Source organism: Polyodon spathula, chromosome 28, assembly GCF_017654505.1.
Source record: "Polyodon spathula isolate WHYD16114869_AA chromosome 28, ASM1765450v1, whole genome shotgun sequence".
In the NCBI taxonomy this organism is placed as follows: Eukaryota; Metazoa; Chordata; class Actinopteri; order Acipenseriformes; family Polyodontidae; genus Polyodon; species Polyodon spathula.
Genome location: NC_054561.1, coordinates 7,392,162 through 7,407,357, shown reverse-complemented (window position 1 = coordinate 7,407,357; position 15,196 = coordinate 7,392,162). Strand labels below are relative to the sequence as shown.

The following is a 15,196-nucleotide window of genomic DNA, read 5'->3' as shown; positions in this document are numbered from 1 at the left end:
GTGTATTATAAAGTAAAATAAAGATGAATGTACCTGAATGTCAACTGCCTTGCTGGTATCTCTGGGTTGGCTTAGGCTTGGTTCTGGTCATGCAGCTTAAACATATTAAAACAAAATGTACAAGCAAGAGCAGCTCCATTCACTGTTGTTCAGTCTTGCCTAAAGCCTGCGGCACACCTTTTATTTGTCCAGATCAACCGCTACAGTGTTAACGTTTGGCTGACTCTACAATGAGCAGATTCAAACCTGCCTTTAAACTAGTTGAGGCATTTTGCAGAGACAGTTTAGCTCCGGGTTAGTGAACAGGTAGCAGAGCCTCAATAGAGGTGTCATCGTTCCCAAGGTTACCAGCTGATGCTGCACCATTATTTTATTAAATGCACGCTTTGAATTTTACAGTTTACGGTTTCTTCTGTCTGTGCCTTTTTAGAAAGGACAGAAGTTTTGAGCTTAGGTTCATGGCCTGTGGCGATGGCTATAAAACTTCTGTAATGAAATAGAGACATGCTGTGTTTGAACTGCACCAATGGACATGAATTGTATCTAATTATCTAATTCAATTGTGATGCAAGTGTCTTTGTGGGCTGTAGTATAACTATGACTATACTTACACATTTTGCTGTATAACTGTATGGTTACAGGTATATTTACATTGTTTCAGTTGGATTTGTATAATAAATTAATGGCAATCTGGCTAAAATGACCCTGAATGTTGTATAAACTGTCTTATAACACTGTTAATAGTGTGGGTGTGAGGTGCTATGGGCAGCAAGGACAGTACAGATTTGATGTGATCCTTTTTTATGACTTCTTTGTAAAGCCTGCTACATAATGTATCAACCTTGGTCATTGGAAAACAACACAATGTCACTGTTACTGCAAATTTGAGTTCTTCATATTTTTAACTCTGATATATTTAGTCAATTGATTGAGCCTTGCTACCAGTGCAGCAGTAATGAAAGGTTCGGGGTTCTCAGCGCTGTGCAGCTCTGCACAGCCTAAGTGCTAATCAGTGCACTTTTGATTTTTGCTTCTGTTTGCTATCTCGCCGGAACAAATCCCCCTCCCCCCCTCCCCCCATCAGGCCTCAAATCAAAGCCAGTCGCTTGATAGAAGAAGACGAGCACTCAATATACAGCAACAAAGAGCCCTCTGAATCCTGCTCCACCAGGGTTATTATGGTTATTAGGACATTTCATAAAAACAGAGCCTTTTGACTTACAGAACTGTGAATTCTGTGTTAGAAAGGCACCCAGAGAGAGAGAGAGAGAGAGAGAGAGATCTGGGATTGCTGTAGGCAAGATGCATAAACTGAGACTGCGGTTTGTTTTACAACCATGTTTAGCCGGGGATCAAAGCATCAGTGTGAATACATAAAATTAACTCTAAAACAAAAAAGAACTCCCTCTTTTTAACACGTTTTCGTAGCTCTAGAAGCCATTGCGAAATCAGTGGCGTATTGTTGTTGAAATGGGCTTTGAAAACAGTCTGAGGTCAGGGGTGAGGTATGTGTTTGTGCTCATCAAGAGACGCAGAGCAACAGCACTTTAGACCTGGCAGTGAAGAGGTTTAGTGTGCTAGAGCTCTGAAAATAAACAGCAGAGGATATGTCCTAGTGGCAAGAGCTGTCCAAAGCATTAGAGCTGAGGGCCTGGGGGAGGGGATGTGGCCTAGTGGTTATAGCTGAGGGACGAGGAGTGAGGGAGGCAGCGAGGCCTTGTGGTTAGTGCTGAGGGACTTGGAAGGAGGCTTTGTGGCCTTGTAGAGCTGAAGACTGTCTGTGACCAATACTGCAGTAGTTAGAGCTGTGTGCTCCCTCACAGAAAACAGGGATGCTGTTCCCAGGACCCTTTGGAACACTCTCCCAGCTCACCGGGATGCTGTTCCCGGGACCCCCTGGAACACTGTCTCCCATCTCACCGGGATGTTATTCCTGGTTCAGTGGCTCCAATTCTTTGCTCACCACAGGGGCTGTGTCAGACTGAATGGAAGCGATTGAGCTTGAACTGGGGGGCAGTGGAATGCAACTAACCAAAGAGCTCACAAGACCTCCCTCCTTACCACACAGCTTGCTTGTAAATTGTTTTGAATTCTGTTAATAAATTACTGAGTTCATTTGAACTGCGTCAAGGTTCAACAGATTAAAAACTCTAAAATGGTTAAAAAAAAGATTCCTTACATTTTCATGAATGGGGCTGAACTCGTTTACAGGTTTTTTAGAGAAATGTGAGAATCTGGGTCATGATTACCTACTTTTAATAGCTTTGGAACTGCTTTCCCATAGCTGATGAAACTAAGTAGTGACATTTCTAATAAGAATGTATTACAGTGGCTCTCAAAAGTATTCACCCCCCTTGGACTTTTCCACATTTTATTGTGTTACAACATGGAATCAAAATTGATTTAATTAGGAGTTTTTGCCCCTGATCAACACAAAAAAAGTCCATAATGTCAAAGTGAAAAATAAAATCTACAAATTGTACTAAATTAATTACAAATACAAAACAGAAAATAATTGATTGCATAAATATTCACCACCTTTGCTATGACACACCTAAATAAGCTCTGGTGCAAACAATTGTCTTTAGAAGTCACATAACTAGTTGAATGCAAAGCAAATCCGGCATAAGGTTCTTCAAAAGCACCAATCAGGGGTAGGCTATAAGAACATTTCCAAGGCACTGAATATCCCCCAGAGCACAGTAAAGTCCATTATTAAGAAATGGAGAGAATATGGCACAACTGTGAATCTGTCTAGAACAGGCCATCCTCAAAAACTGAGTATCCGGGCAAGAAGGGCACTAGTCAGAGAGGCCACCAAGAGGCCTATGGCAACTCTAAAGGAGTTACAGTCTTCCATGGCTGAGCTGGGAGACGCTGTGCATATGGCAACAATAGTCTGAGTGCTTCACAAAACTGGCCTTTATGGGAGAGTGACAAAAAGAAAGCCATTTGTTGAAAAAAAACTCACATCAGATCTTGAATGGAGTTTGCCAGAAGGCATATGGAAGACTCTGAGACCAAGTGGAAGAAGATTCTATAGTCTGATGAGACCAAAATAGAGCTTTTTGGCCTCAACGCTAAGCGCTATGTTTGGCGCAAGCCTAACACCGCACATCATCCTGAGAACACCATCCCTACCGTGAAGCATGGTGGTGGCAGCGTCATGCTATGGGGATGGTTCTCTGCGTCAGGGCCTGGAAAGCTTGTGAAGATAGAGGGCAAAATGGATGCAGCAAAGTACAGAGAAATCCTGGAGGAATTGTTTTATTATTAGTTATCCCCTGCACCTGGTGTTAGTTGTAAATTAGAGCCAGGTGCAGGGTATTTAAAGAAAGCAGCCAGTGTGCTCGAGGCTGTTTTCGAAGCTGAGAAAAGCTTTCAATGGCCGAGAGAGGCTGGAAAAATAAAAGGAGGTTGATCTGAGCAGTATGCATAGTCCCTTCACCACAGACACAACACGGACACGAACAAACAAGACAGCTGCTTCCGCATCCAGCACTCTAAGAAAATAACTTTCCAAGCTTTTTGAGATGTTATAGTAATAAATTAATGACTTGTATCACATTATTAAGGAATTTGGTGATAAATTGAGTGATCAGGAGATGATTTATCAGTATGCACAACTATGAAGAGATATGTGATAAATACAGCGAACAAGGGGTGGGGCAGAGCTGGAGATGAGTGCCCTGTTGATATGCAGTGCCTTTTAAACCTGTTTTACTTTGAATAAAATTACTTTTAACCCTTTGCAGTCCATTGCAGGCGCATCAGTTCCAATTTATTTTCACACATGCTGTTTATTTTATTTATTTCGTGCATACTGATATATCCTCTCCTGATCACTCGTTTCATCACCAAACTCCTCAATAATGCGATCCAAGTCATTATGTTATTACTATAACATCTCCAAAAAACTGAGATATGCCTTTTTTTTTGTTTCATTCGGCTCCTGTCGGTCTCACTCGGCCATTGAAAGGTTTTCTCAGCTTTTTCTGGAGAAAAAACGACTAGAGACTTGGGCTTTACATCTTTTTGACGATGTCGGACAAGGTCCAACATTGGACAGGAAAGGGAAAATTGTAATGTTGACCTGGTCCGACATAGGACTGCAAAGGGCTAAAAAGTGTGTGTAAAATAAATAGCTTGTGTGAAAATAAATTAGACATGAGGCACGAGGGCCAAAACAAATGTTCAAATAAAACAAAACAGTACAGGCTGGGCATTCACCTTCACTATAATGCTTTTCCAAACAGTACAACCCCCCCCAAACTCCTCTAGCAAACAAAGGATTTCTGGCTCCTTTTATACATGTGGCCACTCCCCAATTAGTACCAATTACCTAATTAGGTAATGATCTCACCTGTGATTGCTGACAGGGATAGATTTAACCCCATCCCTGCCAACCTTACATTCCCCCACACACACTATTTACAGCAACAAGGCTTCTGCCCTGACACAGCTATGTAGCCATGTTATTGATGCTGAATCATTGTGATTAAGACCCAACCTGAAATCTTGAGGTCAACCTATTGGGAACTGGACGGGCACTAATGGGCAGGATGGTCTGCTGTTGTTTGTAATTTGTTTTTATGATCTTATGCTGAGAGAACACAGAGCCACTTTGTGGCTTGGAACTTGGTTTCAAGATGCTAGGTTTCAGGCCACAGCACGTCACACCCGGGGATACAGTTGCCTCAAACTAGGTCTCCCTCTCTCCTGCAACCAGGTTTCAAGCCACTGTTCCTGAAAAAGTGTTTCGTATTCCATCAGTTTTATGTTTCTTATCTAAACAGCCATGGATCTACTGTAATAATAATATGTAAAAACCCAAATCTGTGCTTTTTGAAGGATTTACATTTGGTAGAATTTAGGTCAATGTGATCTGATTCTGATTAGTTTCCAATGAAATATTTTTCCATCCTGAATAGTGAAGTATGAGCTTCTGTGTTCTGGTACAGAATCTGACGCAGAGAGAATAATACACAGAGAGAATAAATAATAATAATAATAATAATAATAATAATAATAATAATAATAATAATAATAATAATGTTCCAATAATCAGATTAAAACAAAACAATGAAACAAATTGTTTAGCATCCTTAGTCATAACCTGCAGAGTTGGGGAATGTTCTAAAATTAAATTCTAAAAGTCATCTTTTCTTTGGTTGAATTCCAGCTTATTTCTGCTACCACTGTAGAGGAAGGTTTATCTGACGTGCAGTTTTTGAGGATACGCTGCAAACGATGCCATAATAGAGACAGTAATATGTTTATTATCGCTATTATTTTGTATCTCAACAACTGTGTGACTAGATTCTTAACCCTGTAATGCCCAATCATTTTTTAAATGAGAAAAGCTGTTTTGTTTATGTATCTAGATTCCATTTCTTTTGCAAGACATAATTTTTCGTTCCTGTCTGGCAACACCTAATATACTGCATATGAAAAATCCTGGCTTGTGAGGCTGGATTTTAAAAATAATAATATAGAGGGGTGGCTCAGCATTGTATCACATGTGACACAGAAATGGGCATTACAGCATGAATTCATATTGTCTTTATCCTGCTGAATATATAACTTATTATAGAGTCCCAAAGAGAAGACCATGTCAGAGCAGCTGCATCCAGGCCCCAGTCACTCTTACATGGACACAGTTCCTAGAGATGCTCTGAACTGTTTTATTCTCATAGGCGTCATATGGAAATATTTGCAAAGTCCCTAGAAACCCTACCCTAGCCATTAGCAGACCACTGCATTCCCAACAATTATAGGAGCCCCATGGGTATGGAGTAATGATTGTACAATGGTCCTGGTTCAGCAGAAATGCTGTATTTTTATAGACACTTGTTCAAATAACCAATTATTCGATTGTTCAGAAAACAGGTGCTGACAATCAGGTGAGGGTTGTTGGTGTTGATCGGGCTGATTTACCATTGAAGGTAACAGCTGCTTGGAATAGCAATCCACACAAACCCAAGTGGCTTCAGTTGTTTCACTTGGAATGGTAGAGAATTTGATCTGAGTAATTGGTTTGTGCACCTCTATTGCATGTGCACAATCTACTGCATGTGTCATCAATCTATTGCATGTGTCATCAGTACTGTGTTACTGCCATAACTTGACAAGAGAACTTCTAGAGAAAGTAAGGCATACAAAATATCTCAGTAGATCACGCTTAGAAATGATTGCTGAGTGTACGATTAGCGATAATCTTTTTTGAGAACATCAAACAACCAACCAATGAGATTCTGTGTAATATCATGCTAATTGATTACAATCCCAACTCTATCAGTAACAAGTGTCCTTCTTTGCTCTAGAACTGAACCCCAGGTTTTTCACCTCCACCCCCACGATGGACATGACAGACAGCACCTTGGGAGGAGGGATCCCCAAAATCACTCCCCCCACGGACACTGTGACCACCACAAACCCCAGCTCAACGCGCATGGGCGGTGTTGGAATGGACCAGAACCTCATCCCCATCTACTGCTCCATCCTAGCAGCCGTGGTGCTGGGACTCGTGGCCTTCATCGTGTTTAAGAAGTAAGAGCCACACTGGAGCCGGGGCAGTATTGAGGGGGCAGGGAGTAGTGTTGAGGGGACAGGGGGTAGTGTTGAGGGGGGCAAGGGGAGTTAGTGAGCATTTACTGGTGTTTAACTGACTCTGGGTTTTTTTGTAAGGAGATAAAGTTGCAAATGAGAAACAAGCAACTTTAGGATGTGTAAAGGGTTACTTTATTTCCTTATTTGTGTATGGGACATTTTTCAAGTCACAGCTTGCTCAGTGATGAAAAAGTTTCCTATCGTAAAAGCCCAGCAATGTGCAATGAAGCATAGTGAAAGCATGGTAAAGGATAGGTAAGAATTGTGAAGATCAGGGAGGTAGAGTAGGGTAAAAAAAAAAAAAAAAAAAGGCAAATCATCATTTGTAACCTTACGTTTCATATAGGTGTTGACGTTTTAATGGTACTTATTTGTTGAAATAAACAACTCGGAAATATAATTTGAGAAAAAAAAAAAAACATCATATATATATATAATAGATATATTATATATATATCTATATATATTTATATATTAATATATATATATATATATATATATATATTGACCCCGGAATTACTGTATATGACAGCTGTAAGGTTTTTTGTAAAGTTTAAAGACTCTTTTCAACAGACTGGTGTCAGTACATTTGTGCCTTATGGTGCATATTTATACAGTACAATAGCACAAAAACAAATCAGGTCAATTTTACTATAGTTAGGTAAATTGCATAAAAACTGAAGCCTGGAAGTTACCTTAAAGGCTTAAATGTACTTATTGCTAGCTGTTTTAGTCTTTGTATATGTGCAGCTGTAATAAAGCTCCTCTTCATGCACAGAGCTTTAATCTCATAACGAGCATCAGTCCTCATTCCTACACTGAATTATCTGTCTCTCAGAGACCCTAGTTCCAAACTGACCCCCCACCTCCTCCTACAGGTGGAACAGCTGCAAGCAGAACAAACAGGGAGCCAATAACAGGACAGTGAACCAGACCCCATCTCCGGAGGGAGAGAAACTGCATAGCGACAGCGGAATCTCTGTCGACAGCCAGAGTCTGCAGGAACAGCAACAACAGCAGCAGCAGCAGAGCCTGTCCCAGCCACCAGGTACGGACCAGATACAGAGTACAGCATAGGGGCACAGTATAGCAGAAGAACAGTACAGCACAGCACAGGGACACAGTACAGTACAGGGGCACGGGGTACAGCACAGGGGTACAGTACAGCACAGGGACACAGAGTACAGCATAGGGGCACAGTATAGCAGAAGAACAGTACAGCACAGCACAGGGACACAGTACAGCACAGGGGCACGGGGTGTAGCACAGGGGCACAGTATAGCAGAAGAACAGTACAGTACAGCACAGGGGCACGGGGTACAGCACAGGGGCACAGTACAGCACAGGGACACAGAGTACAGCATAGGGGCACAGTATAGCAGAAGAACAGTACGGCACAGCACAGGGACACAGTACAGCACAGGGGCACGGGGTACAGCACAGGGGCACAGTACAGCACAGGGACACAGAGTACAGCATAGGGGCACAGTATAGCAGAAGAACAGTACAGCACAGCACAGGGACACAGTACAGCACAGGGGCACGGGGTACAGCACAGGGGCACAGTACAGCACAGGGACACAGGGTGTAGCACAGGGGCACAGTATAGTATAGACTAGGTGCCACAAGATAAAGCACTAGAAGCAGAGGACTAAGGTTTCAAGTACAGTTGCCAAGCTCTAACCTCTAGGTCACATTACCTCCCAGTCAATAGAAACAATGCTGTTAAGCGTTTTCATTTACTCTATGAAGGATCTACCCGCTGCTGTCCAGTTTTAAACCATGAGGCCACATTCATAAAAACAGTCAAATAAAAAATAAAAAAATAAAAAAATGATACCATTTCATTATTGTTTGATCGTGATGCCAATATCTTTCCCACAATCTATTTTTAATGTAATTAGACGCCTCCTGAGTTTCTTTGTGGCGTGTTAATGGGAATGTGATATGGGGACTGTGACCCCAAATTTAAAACCATGAACCCCACTGTTTCCTCAGAGACACCTATAAAACCAGGACAGCTGTAAGAGATCAATTTCACCCAAGCGGGACAGCTGTAACCCAGATTCAACCTCACTAGTAAACCAGTTTTTATTGCGTGGCTTTCATTTTCCACAGATACACCTGAGTAATGTGCACAGTCCAGTAGCTGACATATCCCGCCCCTGACTTCAAACACTCAATCATTGATTCTAAAGCACGACTGTAAGAAACAGAGTCAAGCAGATCCAGGTGCTGTATTAGCAAGTGCCTTCATTGAATTCACAAACCCAAGCAGACAAGCATTTTGATCAGTGCCTTTATTATTATATTCGAATACAGAACCAGGAGGGGGGGATTCATTTTTCATTTTACCCCAAATAATTATCTTTCTGTAATGGTAACTGGTACACAATTCAATACATTCAAACTGGACTGTAAAGGCTTATTTGTAAGAACCCCAGTTCAGCACTGAGTTCTCTGCACTGGACTACCTAATTAACTGGCTCTCAGATCCCCAGTACTGCACTGCATTCTTTATATTAGAATTAGCAGGCTCTCAGATCTCTAGTACAACACTGAGTTCTCTATACTACTGTATTGAATTAGCAGGCTCTCAGATCTCTAGTACAGCACTAAGTTCTCTATACTGCTATATTGAATTAGCTGGCTCTCAGATGCCCAGTACTGAGTTTTCTATACCAGACTGTATTGAATTTGAAAGACTTGTGCACTATTCCATGCACTGGAGCTAAAAGCGATTGGCAGGGAGCGAGGGGCAGAGGGAAAGGGGTAGGGAGTATGCCGGAGGGTTTATTTGAAAGTTCATTAGCAGGTGTCTGTGACACAGCTCAGACCAGGAAAGCACACCAAGCTATCTCGCATCATCATATACTGTAGGCGCTAATGAACAGACCACTCCCAGCACAGAGACTGAGAGACAGTTAACATCGTGGGCTACAGTACAGACCTTCATGTCTGTCTTAGGTGCAATCCTATTGTACCCATCACATCTACTGACTCTGTTCAATCTCCTTGGCAACATTCATTCTATTATATATATGAAACGTGATCAATTACACAAAACAGACACTAAAATAGGAGTTTAGAAATCTCCCTTGGGGTGATTCGTTAGTAATGTGTCATGGTTTTTACTTAAGATTCCAGCTGTTCATTAAACATCTTCAAGCCAACAAGTCAATAAACAGTTGTGATAACCTTTAAAAAAACGTTTCATTTTCAAGAGCCTGTGATTATTTTGCTGTGGATCAGACAGATGTGTGTTCGCATCCTTACTAACTACAGGGGGCATGGGACAATGGGCACGTGCATCAGCAAGTGAGGTACCAAATACTGATAATCAGACAGTTAAACTCAAGAGTTTATAGGAAAAGCACAGTTTACCACATATTATTAATAATAATAATAATAATAATAATAATAATAATAATAATAATAATAATAATAATAATAATAATAATAACAAAATGGCTCATCAAACAGGTTGGAAACCAGATTACAAAATAGGTCTGAAAATTAATCTGGTTCTGAAGAAGTTCTGCACAAGTACAGTATGATGACAGGAGGAGCCCGCAACTAAATTATCCAAATGTCATCACTACTGTTACCTGAGGGCGCAGTTTGGGGAGCAGAAACGAGTTAGTGATATTAAAAGATGAACAGGAAACAACTCAGACTTATGGAAGAGCTTTTCAATAGAACAGGCAGTAATTGCAGGTATTGTAACATTACAATTGTTAAATCATTGAAAATAGTTGGCACTCTGGTACAGTAGAGCTCTCACGACACAAACATGTAATTACTTCAGTATTTATCAAACCTGGTCTTTAAGTTTCCCCCTCGCTCCACCTAACCTACATACATGTTGCAAATAACAAGAAGTAGATCACACATTTTCAATAACAGATGTAGTTTTCGTGTTTTCGGGTAGCCAAAATAATGTTGCGCTTGCCGTTAAAGAAACACAGATCATGTAGAGAACTAGACAGGAAGGAATATAAAAAAATAGTGCCGGTGTCACAGGAAATTGGTCGACTGGGAAATAGCTTGACATCGCCAATACTGAGCATGAATTTCTGAATTTAAAGGGGGGGGTTCACGGCAGATGGCATTTTCCTGCTGTGATCCTAAATTATTGGAACAGCCTGTGTTATTGGTCTGCGGCTGTATGATCTCCGTCTTTGTTTTAAATTTGTTACCATAAAAGATTACAACTGTCACATTTTTAAACAAAAAATAAATTCTGTTGACATTTCCATCTCTAAGCCCAGCTAAAGTCCAGTAACTGGCCAAGCTGTCTTATTTCCTTCCCCTGAAGACAGTGTAGGATGCTAAATCATTAAACTAGAGTCTGGACAGTGTACTAAAACTCACTTTTGACTTCCATGTTGCATAGGACAGGTGTAACAAGACTGAGGCTGGGAGCAAACCTGCAGCCATGCACACGCAAGCCTCCAAATCATTATGCAAAAGAGACAGGCTTATTTGTATTTGCAGTATTAGAGCTTTTAACATCTCATCTCACCGACAGGGACAGAACCCATAATGGCAGCGCATCGAATCTTTTGACTGATTGTTTATTTGTTGTAAGTCAGTCCTTCTTGTAGATACTTTTTTTTTTTTTTTGGTAATCTTAAAAAGATACATTTTTAATTCTTGGGAGCTACCTAATTGAATTTGGCAACTAGAAAGAGATTAAAAATGGATTAAAAGTGACAGGACGTATTCACAGAGCACTTACCACTGTTAAATGAAGAAAAAACATTACCAAGCTTCAGAGAAGTCATTTAAGAGCTTCTTCATGAACTTCTGTGGTTTCCTGCTGGTTCTATCACAGTTTGATTTTCATTTGACAAAAAAAAGGTGCTTAGCACATCGGTAAATGCTTTATAGATATGACCCTGTGTATCTTAGTTGTTGGCTGTTTGTTTGTGTTTGACATACCCCTCCCCCCTTCTGTCTCTGTCCCCCACAGTGGTGAAGGTAGACGGCAACCTCTTTACCATCCTTCCCCCTCACAAGCAAGAAGAAGTGGAGAACCTGCTCGCAGAGAAGAGCGCTGAAGAGGATATGGACTGGTGCAGCCTGGCCGGGCTACTGGGCTACCAGGAAGAGCACATAGACACCTTCCGTCAAGAAGAGCACCCAGTGAAGGCCCTGCTCTCTGACTGGGGCTCCAAGGACTGTGCCACCCTGGATGCCCTGTGCACCGCCCTACGCAAGATAAAGAGAGACGACATCGCTGAGAGCCTGAGTCCTGAGCCCACAGCGACCTCTGCGGTCTGAGGCTGGGACTGCGCTCCCCAGGACACACGGAGGAAGGAAGACAAGAAAGGGAGGGAGTGCTGTCTGAAGAATTTCAGTTCAGACTTTTTTTTCCCCCCCCCCGTAGTGAGGGATCTAAAAAAAAAAAAAAGAAGTGACGCGTTAAACGAAGAACTCATGAAGAATTTACGGAGGGAATGTAGCCGGCCAACCCCCACTAACTCTTTAAGACTTTACTCATGTGCACTGAGGCATCTATTTTCAGTATTGTCCCACCTCCCCTTCCTCTTCCCCTACCAACATTTTAGCCCCTCCTCCCTACGCGCACTCGTTATGATTACATTATGTATGGATTGGCTGTGCAATGCAAACACAGTCAAAAGAAGAGGCACATACCAAACACTTACACTGTGACGGTATCCAACATCGAGACATACCATCGATTGACTGTGTGTGACCACTGGGGACATTGTAATCCCCCTATTATGTGCAAGATTCCTGCAAAATTATGAAAATCTGTGTAAACTGCATAGCTATTCTCTCTTCCTCAATCCGGCTCCACACTTCTAAGCCGAGGTTTGGTTTAGGACTAGGTGGTGCTGGGTTTGATTCTCAGCTTTGCTACTGGTTGATTCACAGTGACCTCTGACTTGGCTACCTTATTGCATCTAGTGACAAATTAAGATCATGGCTAGATATATGACCATGGCTAAGTATACATTGTATATCCTGTAAAATAAAAGTATGCCATTGTATGTAAAGTAATCATTTAGGAGTGGTCCTCAAGAGAAAATGTCAGCGAATGGCTGTTGATGAGTGTGGTATAAACCCTTGCTTATCGCTGGGATTTGTCCCCTATTAGAAATATTCTTTGCAGAGCTCTATAAACTGGTGTGATCAGTTTTGTCCCAGTATGGCAACTTTGTGCCAAACAGTCTGCGACTGCTTCTTTAGATGGCTTTGTAATGAAACTATAAGCAGGTTGTATGAATAAGCAATGTGTTCTAGTATACAGTAGACAAGTTTCCCTACACAAGCAGGGTAGCATTTACAAACTTGGCAATTCTCGACAGTATGGATCCCATTCATGAATGCATTTCTTATGGGATGCTTGAAAACTCAATGAACATAATTGAGGCTTTAAAAAAAAAAATCTTCCAAGCCCCTATTGCCATGCTGTTGACTTTCCCTGACTCTGATAAAGCACAATTTCCTGCCCAACACTGAAAGCTGATTTAAAAGCTTCCTCTGTGTTGCAGGTAATAGGACCCCACCTCTTGACCCCAAGTCCTATTCAGTGTAGCACAGGCAGTGAAGTGGTTGTGCCATTGCTGGATACATGGGAGTGAAATACAGTGAAATTAAAGTAAAACAAAACGATACACAGCAAAATAATCCCATGCTTGAGATACGAAAGGTATTGTTAAATATATATTTTTAGTTTTTATAAGGCAGTGGGTAGCGCGGCTAATGTATGTAAGTTAGACTCACCCATGACAATCTGCAATATAAGACGCACGCTGCCAAATTGGCAGGCGCTTCAGTGAAATAATTTGCTAATTTAGACAATACTTGTATTAAAGGGACACTGCTGTATATAGATTTGAGAGGAATAAGCTGTTAGTTTGAGTGAAAAGTGGGGATTGCAGCCAACTCCTCCCCCTTCAGAAAAAAAAAAAAAAAAAAAACATATACTATAAATAAAAAAATACTTGAAATGGCTAATTTACTTGAATGTATACTTTGACATTAAAAATATTAATTGAAGAAATGAACATCACTAAGAAGTACTTATCATTGTTGAAATGTTCTGAGGTGTAAACAATAGAAACGCTAAGTGATTTGTTTTACTTGTATCCAAAAACTACTAATATTTACTCTCTGTTATTCATTCTTTTAAGCTGCTTTAAGCGTTCGTTTTCTTTCCTTTGAGCAGATAGGGCCTGTGTTTGCAACAATGTGTGGTACAGAGCAGACAGTACCAGTAAATTATAAGTGGAAGGATGTTCTACATCAGGGATGGAAATTAAGACTCCTGCTGAACAGCAGTTTGATCCAATCTTGTTTTTACCATGAGTTTAATAAGACACACCTGACCTTGCTACTCATACACTGTGGCTAATCAAGCTCGTAGTAAAACCTGGAATGGTTATAACAATAATAATAACAATAACCATATCTTTATATAGCGCCTTTCATAGCGGACCACCATCACAAAGCGCTTTACAGAGGTAGGCTGTGAACTGTGCATTATATGCAGAGTCACTTACAATACGATGTTGATTTAACATCTCATCTGCAGGATGGAGCACAAGGAGGTGAAGTGACTTACTCAGGGTCAGACAGTGAGTCAGTCAGTGGGAGAGGTGGGATTTGAACCAGTGATCTTCTGGTTACAAGCCCTGGACTTTAACTGCTTAGGGTATATGAATACAAAAATAAATTGCATTGATAGTAACTATTGCATCAAGACCCGTGCAAAAAATATATATATGCTTTTAATCCAGGGTCCTGGGTTCGATTCCGGCTCTGGGGTATGTCTTTATGGAGTTTGCATGTTCTCCCCGTGTTCGCATGGGTTTTCTTCTGGTGCTCCTGCTTCCTTCCACAGTTCAAAGACATGCTGGCTAGGTGGATTGGCCTCTCTAAATTGTCCCTTAGTTGCCCTTCGATGGGCTGGCGTCTCAGCCAGGGTGTAGTCCTGCCTTGTGCCCTGTGTCTGCCTGGTTATGCTCTGGCTCATTGCGATCCTATTATCAGTAGATAATGGATGCATGGATGGATGGATGGATTATATGCTTTTAAACCCAAGGATGTATATTACTTTTTGGGCAAGATGATTGTAAGTGAACACACCAGTTTCAGATCTGTTTAGTATATTCCAATGGTGGTCGTTACAAATCTAGCAAAGCTCATGTTTAAAACATAACATAGGAAACCTTAGCTGAACCAAACCAATTTTGTTTCAGACCTACCACCATTGTATGTATATGTAACCAAGCAGTCAATGCCAGTATTACAATAGATATAAACTGTCTGTTTTCTCTCCTGGTGGAAAAAAAAAACAGAAAAAATGAAATACATGAAATGGAGACTTCCCATCGCTGTAAGAAACTTTTAATTTTTGTATTTTTATTAATTTTTTATGTTTCGATATTATTTTATAGCACTTATTTACTAGAAATTAATACTGTATTAAACTGAATTCCAAGCACCTGTTTCTCCATCAAGACTAATTTTTCTTTGGTTGTTGCCAAAAATCTGACACCTCCTCGCCTCTCAGATCACATTCTGAAACGTCACACAAATCCGAAGCCTTGTC

The 15,196-nt window shown here is 41.0% G+C and overlaps 1 protein-coding gene across 1 annotated transcript in view; it reads left to right on the top strand.

Moving 5' to 3' along the window:
* The window catches only part of LOC121301783 (tumor necrosis factor receptor superfamily member 16-like), a 51,756-nt gene extending 37,796 nt beyond the window's left edge, over positions 1-13,960 (top strand). The window contains exons 4-6 of the mRNA XM_041231387.1: positions 6,324-6,549; positions 7,488-7,657; positions 11,585-13,960. Coding sequence (XP_041087321.1) covers positions 6,324-6,549; positions 7,488-7,657; positions 11,585-11,895 — 707 coding nt within the window. The 3' untranslated portion in view covers positions 11,896-13,960. The remainder of the gene's footprint in view (positions 1-6,323; positions 6,550-7,487; positions 7,658-11,584) is intronic.
* Positions 13,961-15,196: the final 1,236 nt, after the last annotated feature.